Here is a 15,928-nt window from a genome sequence, read left to right on the forward strand (position 1 = left end):
CCTCCTCAGCGACATGTAACAACAGTCCCGCCCACTGGCTTTTAGGCTTCCTTTAAATGATCGTAAAGAGAATCAGTAACAGTGCAACTCTGACCCCAGCCATGTTTGCAGAACTTCTTGTCATAATTCAGGGTAAACAATCCGACACCTGATAAAAATCAATAGGAGAGTCCTACAAAGTATTACTTGGGTTTACTTTTAAATGGAAAAGCAAATATATTGAGAACAACTTCCCTATCTGAAAAATAATTTTTAAATTTCATTAATTTTAAATAAAACCATTTACAAAGAAAAGTTAACCAACCCCATGACTGCTGAAGGCTAAAAGCTGGCCAAGGAAAACAGGCAGGAATCTGGCTGAGTTTAAGCTGCTCTGACAGGACCTGGAGTGAGGAGCACCAGCGAGGCTGAGTGTCCCCGTGGGCCTGCCGGGCAGAGCCCAGAGCACAGGCCAGGAACAGTCCAGGGCAGCTCCCAGAGGTGGGTGACAGTGCAAGATCACTAAGCATGGGCCATGGGGCCTGGGGCAATGCTCAGAAAGGCGGAGTGTGCAGGCAGCAGACAGGAGGACGTCCCATGATGGCACCCAAAGCGATCTAGCTCCAAACGGACTGCAGAAGAAATGGTCAAATTTAAACAGTATTTCTCAGTTCAGGCTAAGCCTGAAAAATGATGCTTCACTAGTTCAAACTCTTCTTACAAATTTAAAGGGCTTCTGGTCCTGGCTTGATTCTGATTATCAAATATTTCCAATGGGCTCATGAATACCTTAGATGAACAAATCCTTAGTTTCCTACCAAAAGACAAGCTACAAGATAATGTAACTCAGAAAAATTAAGCATAAAGCACAGTATTGTATGCACATGAAAGTGCACCTTACTAACATTCTGAAAACTGTGATTTCATGATCTAAGATAATTACATATATTTGCAATCATGGCAAGCAATTACAATCAAGGTACTTGATTCTTAATATATGTGCCTCTCTGTAATTTTTCCTCAGAACTCTGTGGGAAAGGACTGAATCACAATTAACAAAAGCATCCAAAAATTTAAACAAAAAGCCTGTGATTCTTTAAAGAGCATTTCAACTAAAACACTCTAGTTAATGTTATTCTTTGGAGGAGCTTACCATGACCTCATTCAAGAGAATATGCAAAGATGGCTGCTGTCATCTAGTTTTTCTAGTGGAATGTATGTTGGTATGGGTTTATCACAAGGTTTCTCGAGTAGTTTACAGAACCACTTACTGACTGACAGGCGACAGCATCGTAAGATCTGGAACATAAGTAGCACCGTTTTCCAGAACAGAGAGAACAGGTGTCACGAGGATTATAAAGAAAGCCAAGTTAACAACCAGGATTCTCATAAACCGTACACAGAATCAGCTGCAAAGAACACTTGACGCTGAGTTTCTCCCCACTCCCTCTGAGGGAGAAACTGTTACAGATGAGCAAAAACACCAGCTGTGGGACAGGTCCAGTATTTGAGGCAGGTGATGAGACAGGGACACGGGCAAGAAGGAGTTGCTATCTAACTCCTGCCTTCTCTCTCCCACAACAAATGAGAATGTGTGAGAATGAAGCTGGGCTTGGAGTCCAACTCATTCCCAGCCTAGTGTTCCCAGCTCTCTAATTACCAAAATATAAATATTATCTTTCTGTCATGTAAGCCATAATTTTGACAATCATAATATTTCTTGTACATTTCCACTTTAAATTTTATTTCCCAAAGAACAGTATGATGATCACAAAGAAAAGGCTGTCAATTGGGAACAACATCCTTATCTGGTATTCTAGTTCCATCGGAAAGGTAGAGGTGGGAGGTGAATAAACTACTGACCTTATTTGAAAATAAACAGGCAAGTTCCACTTATTATTGAAGTTGTGATAGGCGGGATGTGCTCTTAGTCTTTTTACACTGGCCTGTGATCCACATTGCCGTTCAAATGCTCTTACAAAATCCATACTTATGGTATATTTCTAAAATAAGAACAAACAAAACAGGTGGCATTTTCATTGTAAGCAAACTAACCAGGATTGGGAGCATATACTAAAAACTGTAATCAAGAAAAATGTCAACACAGAGAATCATAGTTTCTAGAGCTGACATGGACCTTATTAAGGGATCTTCCTTCGAGGGCCCCACTTAGAGATCAGGCCGTGCCCAGAGTGGTTCCGTGGCACGCTCGAGGTCTTTCACACAAGTCCATTTGGAAACCTGCATGTTCTACATCCAGTGCTCTTTAAGTGACAGTTCTCTTATTCTAGGGAACCCCTAACCCAGGCCAATCGGATGATATAGTCGATTAGGCAGTATAACTTTCCTTGCCTCTCCAGAAGAAGTAGAAAATTTCAAAAATGAAAGAATCAAACCATGAGAATGGTTACATCACTTTTATAGACAAGGCAGCACCAACAGTGACAGGGATCTAACAGCTCCATTAAGAGCAGCAGCTAACAACTACTTAACATTTATCATCTACATTCTGTGCTTAAAAGTGTATTAATTTAACCCACAAAACTACCCTATTAAGTAACTACTATTATTTTTACCCTCCCCATTTTACAGATGATGTTTCCTCTTCTGTTTAGCTCAGAGAGAATTTGCTCAAAGACAGAGTTAGGAAATAGAGGAAACAGAACCCTGGTCAGTCAGTAGAACAAAACTGTGGCTGCCGTAAAGGGCATATAATTCCCCAAGCTCCAGGCTCCAAGGAGAACACTGCTGGACTACCCACATACTTCTCAATTAAGAGGGGCTCAATTCTGAGTCACACCAAACCATGCACCTCAATATGCTGAGGTTTGTGCTTCGACAGGAATTTCAGTGCAATGAACACTACAGGTGTTAAATTTCTTTCCACTAGTCGGGCTGGTGTGGCTCAATGGTTGAACGTCGACCCATGCACCAAGAGGTCACGGGTTCAATTCCCGGACAGGGCATGTGCCCAAGTTGTGGGCCTAATCCCCAGAGGGGAGCATGCAGGCGGTGGCCAATTGATGTTCTCTCTCATCAGTGTTTCTATCTCTCTCTCCCTCTCATTTCCTCTCTCTCTAACATCAATAAAGAAAAAATAAATAAAAAGAAAAAGAAGCACAAAGAACTTCTAGAAATGAAAATTAAGATAAATAAAATTGTAAACAATGTACAGATAAAAAAACCAGTTTAAACACAACTGAAGAAGGAATTCAAAAACTAGACGACAGGACCTGAGAAATTATCCAGAATGCAACAAAAAGAGATGAAAAATATAAAAGTACATTTAGGAAACATAGAGGATCAAGTGAGGAAGTCTAATCAAGAGTTCTAGAAGGAAAATAACAGAAGAATGGGAGGAAAGCACAACTGAAGAGACAACGGACAAAAATGTTCCAGAATTTATAGAAGACACCAATTCTCCGATTCAGGAAACCCAATAAATCCCAAATACAATAAATAAAAAGAAGCTCATATTAGGCGTATTATAATGAAACAGCACACCAAAGTCACAGAGGAGATTTTAAGAGCAGTCAGAGAAAAAAAGGCATTAACCACAAAGAACAACTATTAGGTTAATAGCTAATTTCGTAACAGAAGCCAGAAGACAATATTCAAAATATAGAGAATTCTATTTCCAGCAAAACTACTTTTCAAAAATGAAATAAAGTTATTTCCAGAAAAACACAAACTAAGGGTTCATTATAAAGAAATGAAGTTTATTATTAATAGATCCTTACTAAAAAATATTCTAACATAAATTTTAGGAAGAAGAAACATGATCCAGGAAAGTAGGTCTCACATCCAGGAAGAAACAGTATGCAAAGGAAATGATAAACCTGTGGGAGTGACCCATGGTAATCCTGAGAAGATAACGACCATATAAAACAGCACAAACCATGCCTATTTTGGGGCTAAAGAAATCAAAATAGAAATAAGACCCTGGAAACAATAACATACACTATGAAATGGGGTGATTAGCATTAAAGAGCTCTAAGTTTCCTGTACTGTTCAAGAGGCTGAAGAAGACCAGAAAACTTTAGATTCTGTAACCACTAAGGTTACTCAGTATACACAGAAATAAAAGGCAGAACTTCCAAATTAGTAAAGGGAAAAACACAAAATAAAGGAGAAAAACAAATTTCCAAAAGTCCATAATACAAAGAAAGTGGATAAGGAAGAAAAGAAGAAAAGTGGGACCAACGGGAAGTACAAAGTAGACCCAAATGTATAATTAACAGTCATTATAAATTTAATAAATTACCTAATCAAAAGACAAAGATTTTCACATTGACTACAAAAATCAAAGTCCAGGGAAGGAGAAGGAAAAGAGGCACCAGGAAGCTGGTGAGGAGAGCGGGGCCAGGGATCCAGGCCACTGGCCAAGAGCCTTTGCTCTTCACCACAGCACTGCACGGCCTTTAAAACGTGATACCACCACCACAACAAATACACGTACGAATTTACTTCTGAAATTTAAATCATGAAATTTTTTAAATGATAACATAATTTTTAAAAAGAACACTAAATATTAGGGCCTCCTAATCTTTTAAATTATAAATTATGTAGGACAATTATATACTACATTTTAAAATCCAATAAATAATTTTTGTTTCCCTTCCAATTATACAATAGGTACAAAAACTCAATTTTTCATGGAAAACAACTACAAAGAGATAGGTTTTTAATGGTTCTAGAACCTTTTTTCAAAAATTAGAAAATAATGCATAAAATTGTGTCTAGGATGAATTTTACTTCACATTCTAAAATTAAAATATTCTCATTCCTAAAAGCATCGGGGACTGTTACAGGGATAAAGCAATATATGTTTTAAGGTAAATGCTCACTCAACAATTCAAATTTTGATTTTTAACCAACCACGGAACCAAGCCTGTGCAGAAGAGAACATGATTATTCTAAGGCCTCAGGTTACCATCTTCAAGAGTCAAAATGAAGGAGGGAAAGGTACCTCATGAAATGCATCAGGATCCCCAGGATTAAAGAGTGAGGGCAAGTTCTCTTCTAATCCGCGTACTATTTCTGGCCAGACAGAATTCACCAAAAAATCATATCCAGGAACAGTATTGCCTTTTTCACTGTAAGGTAAGAGCAAAATTGCAGTCAAATACACCATAATCTCCTACTTACAAAGAGCAAAATTCCATTGTGGTGCTTTTACTAAAAAAGTTCCTCAGGCTGGAACTTACTTTAACCTTTTTTAAAAAAAATTGTCAACCAGTTTGTTTCTATATCCAAATTTCTATTTCACTCCTTGAACTCAGTCTCACCTTGAACCCAACACATTCTCTGTATCCATCACATAGTAGAGCAAGCTGGTGTCAAGAATAAGGCAAAACTACCACATCAAATTGCCTGGGCACAATTTTCTCCTTTTACTACATCTACACTCTATCTTAGAAAACAAGCAGTTTAATACCACAAAAAAGCAATCTTTGTATTCAACCTTAACACCCCTAAACTCTAAAGCATTGTAAATTATGCTAACTTACCAATTACTAACAGCTTTGTGATAATTAAACTATGTCTAGATTACTTCCAGTTCTAAAATTCTATGGCTATGTCATATAAAATCTTGATCACACATCTTGATACAAAAAACTGAGAGCATTAATGTTTTCTTCTGTGGGCATGCTTCATTCCACATCTTTTAGCAAGAGATTGGATTGGATTTCTAATTCACAAACTCAGAGGACTGGCAACACTGAAATAAAAACAGGTCTTCAGGAGCCAGAGCACCTGAGTTCAAAGCTTGGGTCACTTAACTTCCTGGTGTTTTGCTTCTTCGGCTTTAAAAGGGGATGGCAGTAACATCTACCTCATAGGATTATTATATGAATTAATATTTATAAGGCATTTAGGATGGTGCCTAGCACAGAGTTAAGTGCTTTGTTAACAATGATTAAATACATAAATAAATAAATAAGGCAAATTCCTCACCTTTCTCTTGTACTTAAAGACCTGTAAATATCTTCTAGGCAAATATCCTCTCACTGATCTACCCACTCTGGTTGTTGTATATTGACTAATATGCTCTATTTATTTTTTATCCTCACCCGAGAACATTTTTCCATTTTTTTCTTTAGATAGAGTGGAAGGGTGAGAGAGGAAAAGAGAGAGAGAGAAATGTCGACGCGAAAGGGACACATCGAGTGGCTGCCACCCGCACGACCAACTAGGGCTGGAGACAAACTGCAACCAAGGTACGTGCCCTTAGCGGGAACTGAACCCAGGTCTCTCGGGACCGCAGGCCGACGCTCTAACCACTGAGCAAAACCGGCCGGGGCTAATATGCTCTATTTTAAGATAACATTCTTTTAAAATGGCCAGCAATTTAATATATGATCTTATTTTAGCAAAACTGGGAATTTTGTAGCTAAGTTGTCAAATTATCAATATTAAATTGGGACTTAACATTCTGATAAGTTTAAAAACAAACAGAAAAAAGTTTACATAGTTTTCAAAAAAGACAAGTTATCAAGGAAGCTTTGCTGTCCAGAAAGAGCTATCAAATAATCTCACTCTAGGTAAGTACTGATAAGAAATTACTGGCGGGGTTGGAAGAGAGCCAAGGAGGGTTAACAAAGTTCCAAATACCCGATTCCACATATCCTATTATATACTTTCAGTCATGTAAGAACCAGCTCTACTAAGGTATCAGGACAAGGAAAGAACAAAATTGAGTATTTTATTTTATTTTTTAAATTTCTTTTCTTTATCAATTTTAGAGAGAGGGAGAGAGAGATAGAGATACTGATGAGAGAACATCAATTGGGCCACCTCCTGCATGGCCCCCCACTAGGGATTTGGCCCACAACCTAGGAATGTGCCCTGACCAGGAAACAAACCGGCCGACACTCAACCACTGAGCCACACCAGCCGGGCAACATTGAGGATTTTAAAACTACAGAAGCACATAATATAAGCAATGTTAAATGATGAGACCTCCTCATCCCAAAAGTAAATATCTAATGAAAGCCCCAAAGAGAAATTTAAGGCTGCAAGATTAACAATGAAACAGATGGCTAACTAGAAAAGCTCATCCATGGTCCTCGCAAGATGAAGCTTGAATGTTGCTGGCACCACCAGTTATAAAGCGCATCGAGGATGATGTAGGAAAAAGAAAAAGCCTGGACACACCAAGCATTCCAAACTGAAAGGCAGGAGCTGAGCAAGGGAAGGTCAAGGACAGCACAGCGATGGGGCCTGAAGCAAAGAAACATGACCTACCAAGGTACAATACAATTTCTCACCTTCTGAGGTTTCCATGAGAATTCTGCCACACTGACAATTGGGACAAGAACTTACAGAGTTCTGAAACCTAACATTTCAGGACCAAGACTAACCTTGTCAAATTAATGACTGGCTGTTTCATAACTGGCTTCTTTCATTTTACATCTTAACTTCTACTAAAATTCTTATGCCCAATAAAAATGATTACTAAACAAAAATAGCAAAATTAGGCTTCATCTGAAATCATGTAGAGAAAACAGAGCATTTCAAAGGTCAAACAGTGTATTTATTATCCCATCTTTTTTCTTTTTAAAGAATGAAATTTCAAGACCAAATATATTGCTTACTCCATGAAGATAGATATCTCATTTGCCTTTCTAATGCTGAAAACACTAAATTTAATATTTTTTTGCAAATACTGGGTAGCTGTTATCTTCAAGATAAGGTTCCAGGAGGTAGAGGAGGTGTGGGCAGTGCCGGTGAGCACACCATTAAGATGTTAATTAGTCATCAACAGAAGTGAAAGTGACATGTAACAAAATCCAGAGGCCATGGTTAACTCTGAACATCAGGACAAAAGATGGACTCTTGAAGGAAGTAGTATCTGAGCTGGAGCTTCCTGGCCAACAGAAAAGCAAAGGAAACAGGAAGAGCAAGGGACAGGAGAAAAATACAGATGCACATGATACAGGGAGTGTCAGGAGAGGGTAACACCACCGTGTGGCCAGACAAGTGGTACAGGGGAAAGTCCCACAGCAGAGGCTCTACAGTGGAGATGCACGGGCCAGAGCATCAAGGACCTTAGACGCTGCATCAAGAAGCCTGATTTTGCTCTAGAAGCAATGAGAAGTCACTATAGACTTATGAAGAAGGCAGAGTACATGAACCTCAGAATTCTGGGTGAATGTGATAGACAAAGACTGGACCGAGTGGACGAGGGTGGAGGCAGAGAGACCAAGTAGGGAGATCCTGCTGTTCTGGAGACAAGATGACAGAGGCCTCGAGTGGGACAATGGCAGTGGTGAACGGTAACAGGATATTTATGAAATGGAATTGGAAAGTCATGGATTAAATAAAAGAAGGAAGGAAAACTGAAAACTACTTTAATCACAATTAAAGTTGATTTATCTGAATTGGTATTTCTAGAGAGATTATGACATTAAAATAGAGGAAACCAATACTGATTTCCCACTAATTTAAGAAAAAGTCAGGGACAGAAGGAACGAGTTGGGCTTTGGATTCAGAGAGGTGTTATAACTGTCAATCTTAGCTCCATCTACTAGTTTCTTAGCTGTAAAACAAGGCTAACGATGCCGCTTCATAGCAATTTGGTAACAATGAAAGAGCGAGACCCTCCACCAGCGAAAAGAGTAAGACTCACTGAAAGCTCAGCTGGTGGTTAGCATTTCTTAGCAATAAGGTCTTTTTTAATTAAGGTAGGTACATTGTTTATTACAGAAATAAGGTTGTTGCACACTTAGTAAACTACAGGATAGTGTAACATAACTTTTATATGCACCCGGAAACCTAAAAATCGGTGTGACTCACTTTATTGCAATATTTGCTTTACTGTGATGGTCTAGAGCCAAACCCACTCTTCCTCCGAGGTATCCTGGGCCCAGCTGATACAAGTCAGCCTGTATCAGCAGTGTACTACAGTCAGCAGGTGCAGTCATTAAACCGAGGTGCACTCCAGCACCTCCCTTATCAGCAGTATACTATAGTTAGCAGGTGCAACTATTAAACTGAGGCGTGCTCCAGCATCCCTGGCATCAGCAGTGTACCAGTTAGCAGGTGCGATCATTAAACTGAGGTTCGCTCCAGCACAGCAGTCAAGTACCTTGAGATGGCTCCGCCTGTGACTTCTCGAAGAAGGCGGCAATGGTGAGGAACAAACTCCAGGAGTTTGTTATACATGATCTGAAGGCCATTTGGATGAGACTCAACAATCTGCTCTATAATCACCTATTAAAAGAAAGAGCATTTTAAAAAAGCATCTAAAAGAAATGTATGAACTACATACTACAAAGAAAAGAATAAAGAAAACCCACCCTCCTCCCCAAATGACGTTTTCTAAACAGTAGGCAAATAATAGCTGCACTCAAAACTAATTCCTAGGATGAGGGTGCACGGTTCTGACCCTGTGCAGTCACAGGCCGGGTGTCAGCGGCTAGCCGGAGGCTGAAACACCAGGCCCACACATCTGCTTTCCTCCTGAGCTTGAATGTGAAGGACAATAGCTTCTTACTGCTTAGACATTAGCCTTTTCTTCTACCAACACTCAGTTTTGGGGAAGGTTTGAGACAAAGATGGAAGACAATACATTTTATTTTACTTTATTATTTAATTTTTTGTGGTAAGGTTGAGAGTCAAGAGGTGAACAAGTTAAGCATACAATTTAAATAAAATTAAAAATGTGGCCATGGTTTAATATGCCACTGAAACTTCACATTTCTTTAATTTAGCACATTAGATTCAGTCAATTGAAAACAAAGGCCAGAATTAGTAACAAATATTTCACTTATTGATAAGATGTAGATAATTCATCTTTTTCACCACCATTGAGATAGCTATGAAATACAACATGACACAAAGAGGGAACTGACAAATCATAATTTTCGGTAACCCTAAGAATTCCTGAAACTAATCCCTAAATTCCATTATCAATGATTCAATTTCTCCTTTTATTTATTTTTTTGTCTTTACTGTTGAAAGTATTACAGATGTCCCTCCTTTTTCCCCCTCATGGACACCCTCTGCCCTTTCCCCTCTCCCCCATCCTCACTGCACTGTTATCTGTGTCCATTGGTTATGTAGATATGCCTATCAGTTCTTTAGTTTATCTCTTCCCTCTTCCCCAGCCCCCTCCCCTCTGAGGTTTGTCAGTCTGTTCCCTACTTCATGTCTCTGAATCTATTTTGTTTGTCAGCTAGTTTCGTTCATTATAGTCTACAAATAAGTGAGATCATGTGAAACTTGTCTATTTCTGACTGGTTTATTTTGCTTAGCATAATACTTTCCAGGTCCCTCCATGCTCTCTCAAAGGGTAAGAGAGCCTTCCTTTTTTACAGCTGCATAGTATTCCATTGTATACCACAGCTTTTTTATCCATACATCTACTGATGGACACCTGGGCAGTTTCTAGATCTTAGCTATTATAAATAGCACTGCTATGAACATAGGGGTGCATAAATTCAAACTGGTGTTTCAGACTTCTTAGGATATATTCCAAGAAGTGGGATCACTGGGTCAAATGGCAGTTCCATTTTTAATTTTTTGAGGAAACACCATATTGTTTTTCATAGTGGCTGCACCAGTCTGCATTCCCACCAACAGTGCATTAGAGTCCCCTTTTCTCCACACCCTCACCAGCACTTGTTGTTTGATGATTTGTTGATGGCAGCCATTCTGGCAAGTGTGAGGTGATAACTCCCAGTCATTTAATTTGCATCTCTCTAATGATTCAATTCTCCCCTTCTAAAAGTGGAAGCCTTCCATTCCAAAGTCACAGCAAGTAGAAGCTCTGTACTTACTGGGCAGAAAGAACACCCACCCTGAGAGGTGACTGGAAGTCTGCACACACCGAGTTTGGGCTTAGTGACTTTTATGAGTTTGAACCAGATGAAACTGCCATTTCTGTATGTCAGAAAACTGTTGAGCCCTGGCCGGTTTGGCTCAGCGGTTAGAGAGTCGGCCTGAGGTCCTGAGAGACCCGGGTTCGGTTCCCGCTAAGGGTGCGTACCTCGGTTGCAGTTTGTCCCCGGCCCTGGTAGGTCATGCGGGTGGCAGCCACTCGATGTGTTCCTTTCACGTCGATCTTTCTCTCTCTCTCTGTTCCTCTCTCCCCCTCCCACTCTACCTGAACAAAAATGGAAAAATGTCCTCGGGTGAGGATAAAAAAAAACAACAAAAAAAAAAACTCTTGAAAACTGGCAACTTCATACAGTATAATCTATATTTTGGCTGCTCAAAGGCAGAATATACTTACTTCCTACATTTTAACTGCATCCTAACAGGTGAAGAATACCCAAGAGCCAAGTTCTAAATTAAAGGTATTACTCTGCATTTTGCCTGTAGAAGTTCTTTGTCTTTGAATATTCCCTCCCTCTCCTCGTTTTGGCCCAGCCAACTCCTCCATATTTTTGAAGACTTGGGCCAAATCTCACGGTTTCCATGCTCGGTGTTCTCTACACGCTCCTCTACCACGCACACGCACTTCAGTGCGGCCATCTGCTGGACTGTTCTATTCTACCCACAAGACCAGTAGTTCAAAAATGCTTTTAACAATGTTACTGACACATAATTTACATACTGTAAAATTGACCTAAAAGGGTTTTGACACATATTTCCTTCCTAGGTCAGACCTTCACCCCCACTAAATTAAGATAATCCCGCCCTGGCCGGTTTTGCTCAGTGGTTAGCGCATCGGCCTGTGGTCCAGGGAGACCAGGTTCGGTTCCCGCTACGGGCGCGTACCTTGGTTGCAATTTGTCCCTGGCCCTGGATGGGTCATGTGGGTGGCAACCACTCGATGTGTCCCTTTCACGTCGATGTTTTTCTCTCTCTCCCTCCCACTCTATCTGAACAAAATATGGAAAAATGTCCTCGGGTGAGGATAAAAAAAAAAGATGATCCCTGGGCTATGGCATCATTAGAAAATACAAGAGAGCGAGCCTGATTCCTGGCATGCTGATTGTAGCCAATAGGGCAACATTCTCTTACAACTGATATTGTAGTAAATATGAGGATCTTTACAGAAAGTTCCCTGATCTATCCCTCACATCCAGTGAGGTATCGAACAGTAGCTGCTCTGTGAATGTTCGTGGAATAAAGCCCTTTAGGTGCACAAACCTGATCCATGTATGGCTTCACTAGTACTTGGCCAACTAATGCCTCCGCATCCCGGGTCTTATCGATCGTGGCATAAGTCCGTAAGCAGTGCCGTATGATATCGACATCAGAAGTCTGCAGACCTTCCAAGAGGAGGCCTTCTAGTGACTGCTGCAGCATGGCCGTAATGCCTGCTATCCGCTGCAAGAAGATAAGTAAACAAAGCTCCAGTTGGAACAATTCTTAAAAGTTAAAACATATACCTAATAAATCCTTTATTCTAATAGATCATATATGTAAAATTAAAATATTAACATTTCCTGAGGAGTAACAATGAATCTCTCTTCCTCCCCAAAATCTCTTTATAAGTAAACCTTTGCACCATCAAAGGAGAGTTCAGAAAGAATTACAGAATGAGAAAAAAAGTTATTTTCCTCTTAAGCTACAGAGTAAATCTGACATATGACTTTGAAGTCCAGTTAAGGGCTCTGGATAAATTAACCCTGAATCATATATTGTATCAAGTTCCATGAAATTCAGAAATAATTTTACTCTTACAATTCAGAGAATATGCTTGTGTCTTTTCACTAAATCTGTAATGCATGACATGTAAGAAGCAGGGGTCCAAAAAAACAACAACAAAAAATGAAAGAAAAAATTCAAAGCTAGCTTCAAAATCCTATACACCAACCATTACCAGGGGCATTACTAGGTTAAACCAAAATTATTTAGCAAATTCTTAGATACCCAACTACGAAAATCTGAAACAACACTTACTGGTCTTACTTTGTCCAAAAGAGGCATGCCTTTGCTTTGAACAGCATGAAACTGTAGCTGGTTAAATTCTGTAGCAATTCTCTCCAAAATTTGTCCAGTCAAAAGTGAGCTAGTAGAGACAATGACAGAAATTAATTCCTGCCCTGGCCAGTTTGGCTCAGCATCAGCCTGCAGTCCAGAGAAACCCAGGTTCGGTTCCCGCTAAGGGCGCGTACCTTGGTTGCAGTTTGTCCTTGGCCCTGGATGGGTCATGCGGGTAGCAACCATGTGTCCCTTTCATGTCAATGTTTCTCTCTCTCTCTTCCTCTCTCTCCCTCCCACTCTATCTGAACAAGGAAAAGAAAAGTGTCCTTGGGTGAGGAGAAAAAAAAAAAATTTTTTTAATAAAAAAAAAAAATTTAATTCCTAAAGTGTTTTTATCACATGATGAACAATGGTGATGCTGGAGCATCCACTGTGTTAGAACTTTCTTCACAGTGTTTTCCATGCCTTCCTTGTTACAAGGTGAAGGCGAAAGCACCCTTTGTGCCATCAGTCTTCACTACGAACTCTACGTACAGCATGTTTGGGTGCCGTGGGGAAGTAACGTAGCCACTGATGCTGCCCCCAGAAAATACAACTGGCCCTCTAGTTGAGATAAACAAAATATCTCAAAACCGCTTCCTTTAAATTGATATTTACCAATAGCTGAAACAGCAGTCAGTTTAAATGCCCTGAGTCCTGGCAAGAGAACATTCACTGTGCATCTTTCACAAAGTCTAACAATAAGTGCCCTTCTTTTTTTTCTAAAACACATTATAAAGCATCACTACTGCCCTGGCCGTTTGGCTCCATGGTTAGAGCATCGGCCCGAGGACTGATGAGTCATAGGTTCAATTCTGGTTAAGGGTATGTACCTCAGTTGCGGTTCATCCCCGGCCCTGGTTGGGGTCGTACGGGAGGCAGCCATTCGATGTGTCTCTCTCACATCAATGTTTCTCTCTCTCCCTCTTCCACTCTATCTGAACAAAAGTAGAAAGACATCCTGCTGTGAGAATAAAAAAAAAAAAAGCATCACTACCACTCAAAAGGAAGTTAAATAGTAAAAGATTAGCAAAAGAAGAAAAATATAAAGGTATTGAAGCACCCACTGCGCTTTCCTGAGGCAGCCTGTCTCTGATAATGACCAAGCAGTTAGCGAGGACAAGCATGAAATGCCATACTGAGACCAGCAGTGCTCGGTCCTGCATTTGCAGCAGCCAAACTAGTTTAGAGGGTCAGAAACTGCCCAGCAGGATCAACACAAAAGGTTAATCCCCAACTCTTTCCCGAATAACCTAATGTGGATTTACTATTTATAAGTTATCTAAACATGTCTTGGCCTAATAGACATGATACATTTACTATTCACTTACATTGCCCTGGTTTTTCCCTTCTCTACAGCTCAAAGTTATGGATCTGAATTAAAGTAAAGGTCCTCAAAGGTGATTCTGAGGCAAAAAGCACATAATGTCTATTACATTAAAGATGGAACTGCAGCTCTGGCAGGAGTGGCACAGAGGCTAGATCGTCGGCCGGTACACAAAGGATCTCGGGTTTGATTCCCAAGCAAGGGCACATACCTGGGTTGCAGGTTTGATCCTCGGCCCTGGTCAGGGTGCACTCAGGACGCAATCAATCAATGTGTCTCTCTTGCACCAATGTTTCTTTCTCTCTCTCTCTTTCTCTCTTCCCCTCCCTCGCTCCCTCCCACTCTCTCTAGAAATCAATGGAAGAAATATCCTTAGGTGAGGATTAACAACAACAAAGATGGAACACTGCACAGGAACAGTATTAGAGAAATAGAAATCACTGAGGTATTTCTATCAAAGGAACAGAGTAGGAAGGGCAAAGATGGAAAGAAGACTGGGAGGCAGGTACCATGGATGCCAAGTGAGGACACAGCTGGAAGGAGCTGTCAATGCAACAGGGAAGCAGAGCAGTCAAGACCTACAGACTCCCTGGACTGGTCAGGACAGACACCAACTATGACTGACAAGTGCAGATAAAGGAATGGAAAGGCAGGAGCACAAGTGCAGTGAGCTAAAGGGACAAACATGGCAGGTACCAACCATCCATTTGTACATCTTGATTATGAAAGGAAGATGAGACCCAGGACATTAGAATCTCTTCCTTTCTGGATGCCTGTTGCTTAATCTATGTAATGAGAGATATGGAGCATACTGTCTCTAAGGTCCCTTCCAAGTCTCAATTTTTTTTATATATATATATCCTTGAGGACATTTTTCCATTTTTTTGTTCAGATGGAGTGGGAGAGAGAGAGAGAGACAGAGAAACATCGACATGAAAAGGACACATCAAGTGGCTGCCAGCCACACGACCCAACCAGGGCCAGGGACAAACTACAACCAATGTATGTGCCCTTAGCGGGAACCGAACCCGGGTCTCTCTGGACCGTAGGCCGACGCTCTAACCGCTGAGCCAAACCGGCCAGGGCCCAAGTCTCAAATTTTGAGAAGAAATCTAACATGCCTTTGAACTACAGGTAAATGCAACTTGGCTTCAGTTGGTTTGCCACAGATTATTCACATTACTCATGGAAAAATATTAGGGCTGTCAATGTAACTTTCAGGAGGGCTCACGTTAGACCCAAACGAGACACATATGAAGGCTGCTGTATGCAGGTACTGGCTGACAGTGTCCCATTGACTGCCAGACAACCCTGCAAGTGGAGTTATTACTAGCCTTAGTTACAGATGAGATAGAGTGAAGGGCCCGAACTCCGGCTGCCCAGCTGGACATTCAGCAGAAAGTTGTGCTCCTCCCACTATGCCATGACACTTGCCACTGCTGTTGCTATGATACCCAACTCACTTCTGAGTCGCTCATCTACCTGGCTGACTTAAATTCAGGATAGGAAGGTAGCAAGATGGCCAAGGAAATGGTCATCTTGTTCTTGTTTCTTAAGCTTTTTCTTTCTTGATTATAAATTTCAACTAAATGTGTCCCATATTGTTTCTTAATGATACAATGCTAGTCAATGGACACTAATGGTAATACTCTGTGCGTGTCTAAAAAAAAAAAAAAAATCAAAGAAAGATGAATGCTATTC

General features: G+C 40.5%; 1 protein-coding gene across 1 annotated transcript in view; it reads right to left on the reverse strand.

The window, feature by feature from the left end:
* COG2 (component of oligomeric golgi complex 2) overlaps positions 1–15,928 on the reverse strand; it is a 45,394-nt gene that overhangs the window by 13,178 nt on the left and 16,288 nt on the right. Inside the window, exons 6-10 of the mRNA XM_036277520.1 lie at positions 12,838–12,946; positions 12,082–12,261; positions 9,071–9,195; positions 4,949–5,075; positions 1,843–1,982 (exon numbers count right to left, since the gene is read on the reverse strand). Of these exons, the coding sequence (XP_036133413.1) occupies positions 1,843–1,982; positions 4,949–5,075; positions 9,071–9,195; positions 12,082–12,261; positions 12,838–12,946 (681 nt within the window). The remainder of the gene's footprint in view (positions 1–1,842; positions 1,983–4,948; positions 5,076–9,070; positions 9,196–12,081; positions 12,262–12,837; positions 12,947–15,928) is intronic.

This window comes from Molossus molossus, unplaced genomic scaffold (assembly GCF_014108415.1).
Source record: "Molossus molossus isolate mMolMol1 unplaced genomic scaffold, mMolMol1.p scaffold_m16_p_23, whole genome shotgun sequence".
In the NCBI taxonomy this organism is placed as follows: Eukaryota; Metazoa; Chordata; class Mammalia; order Chiroptera; family Molossidae; genus Molossus; species Molossus molossus.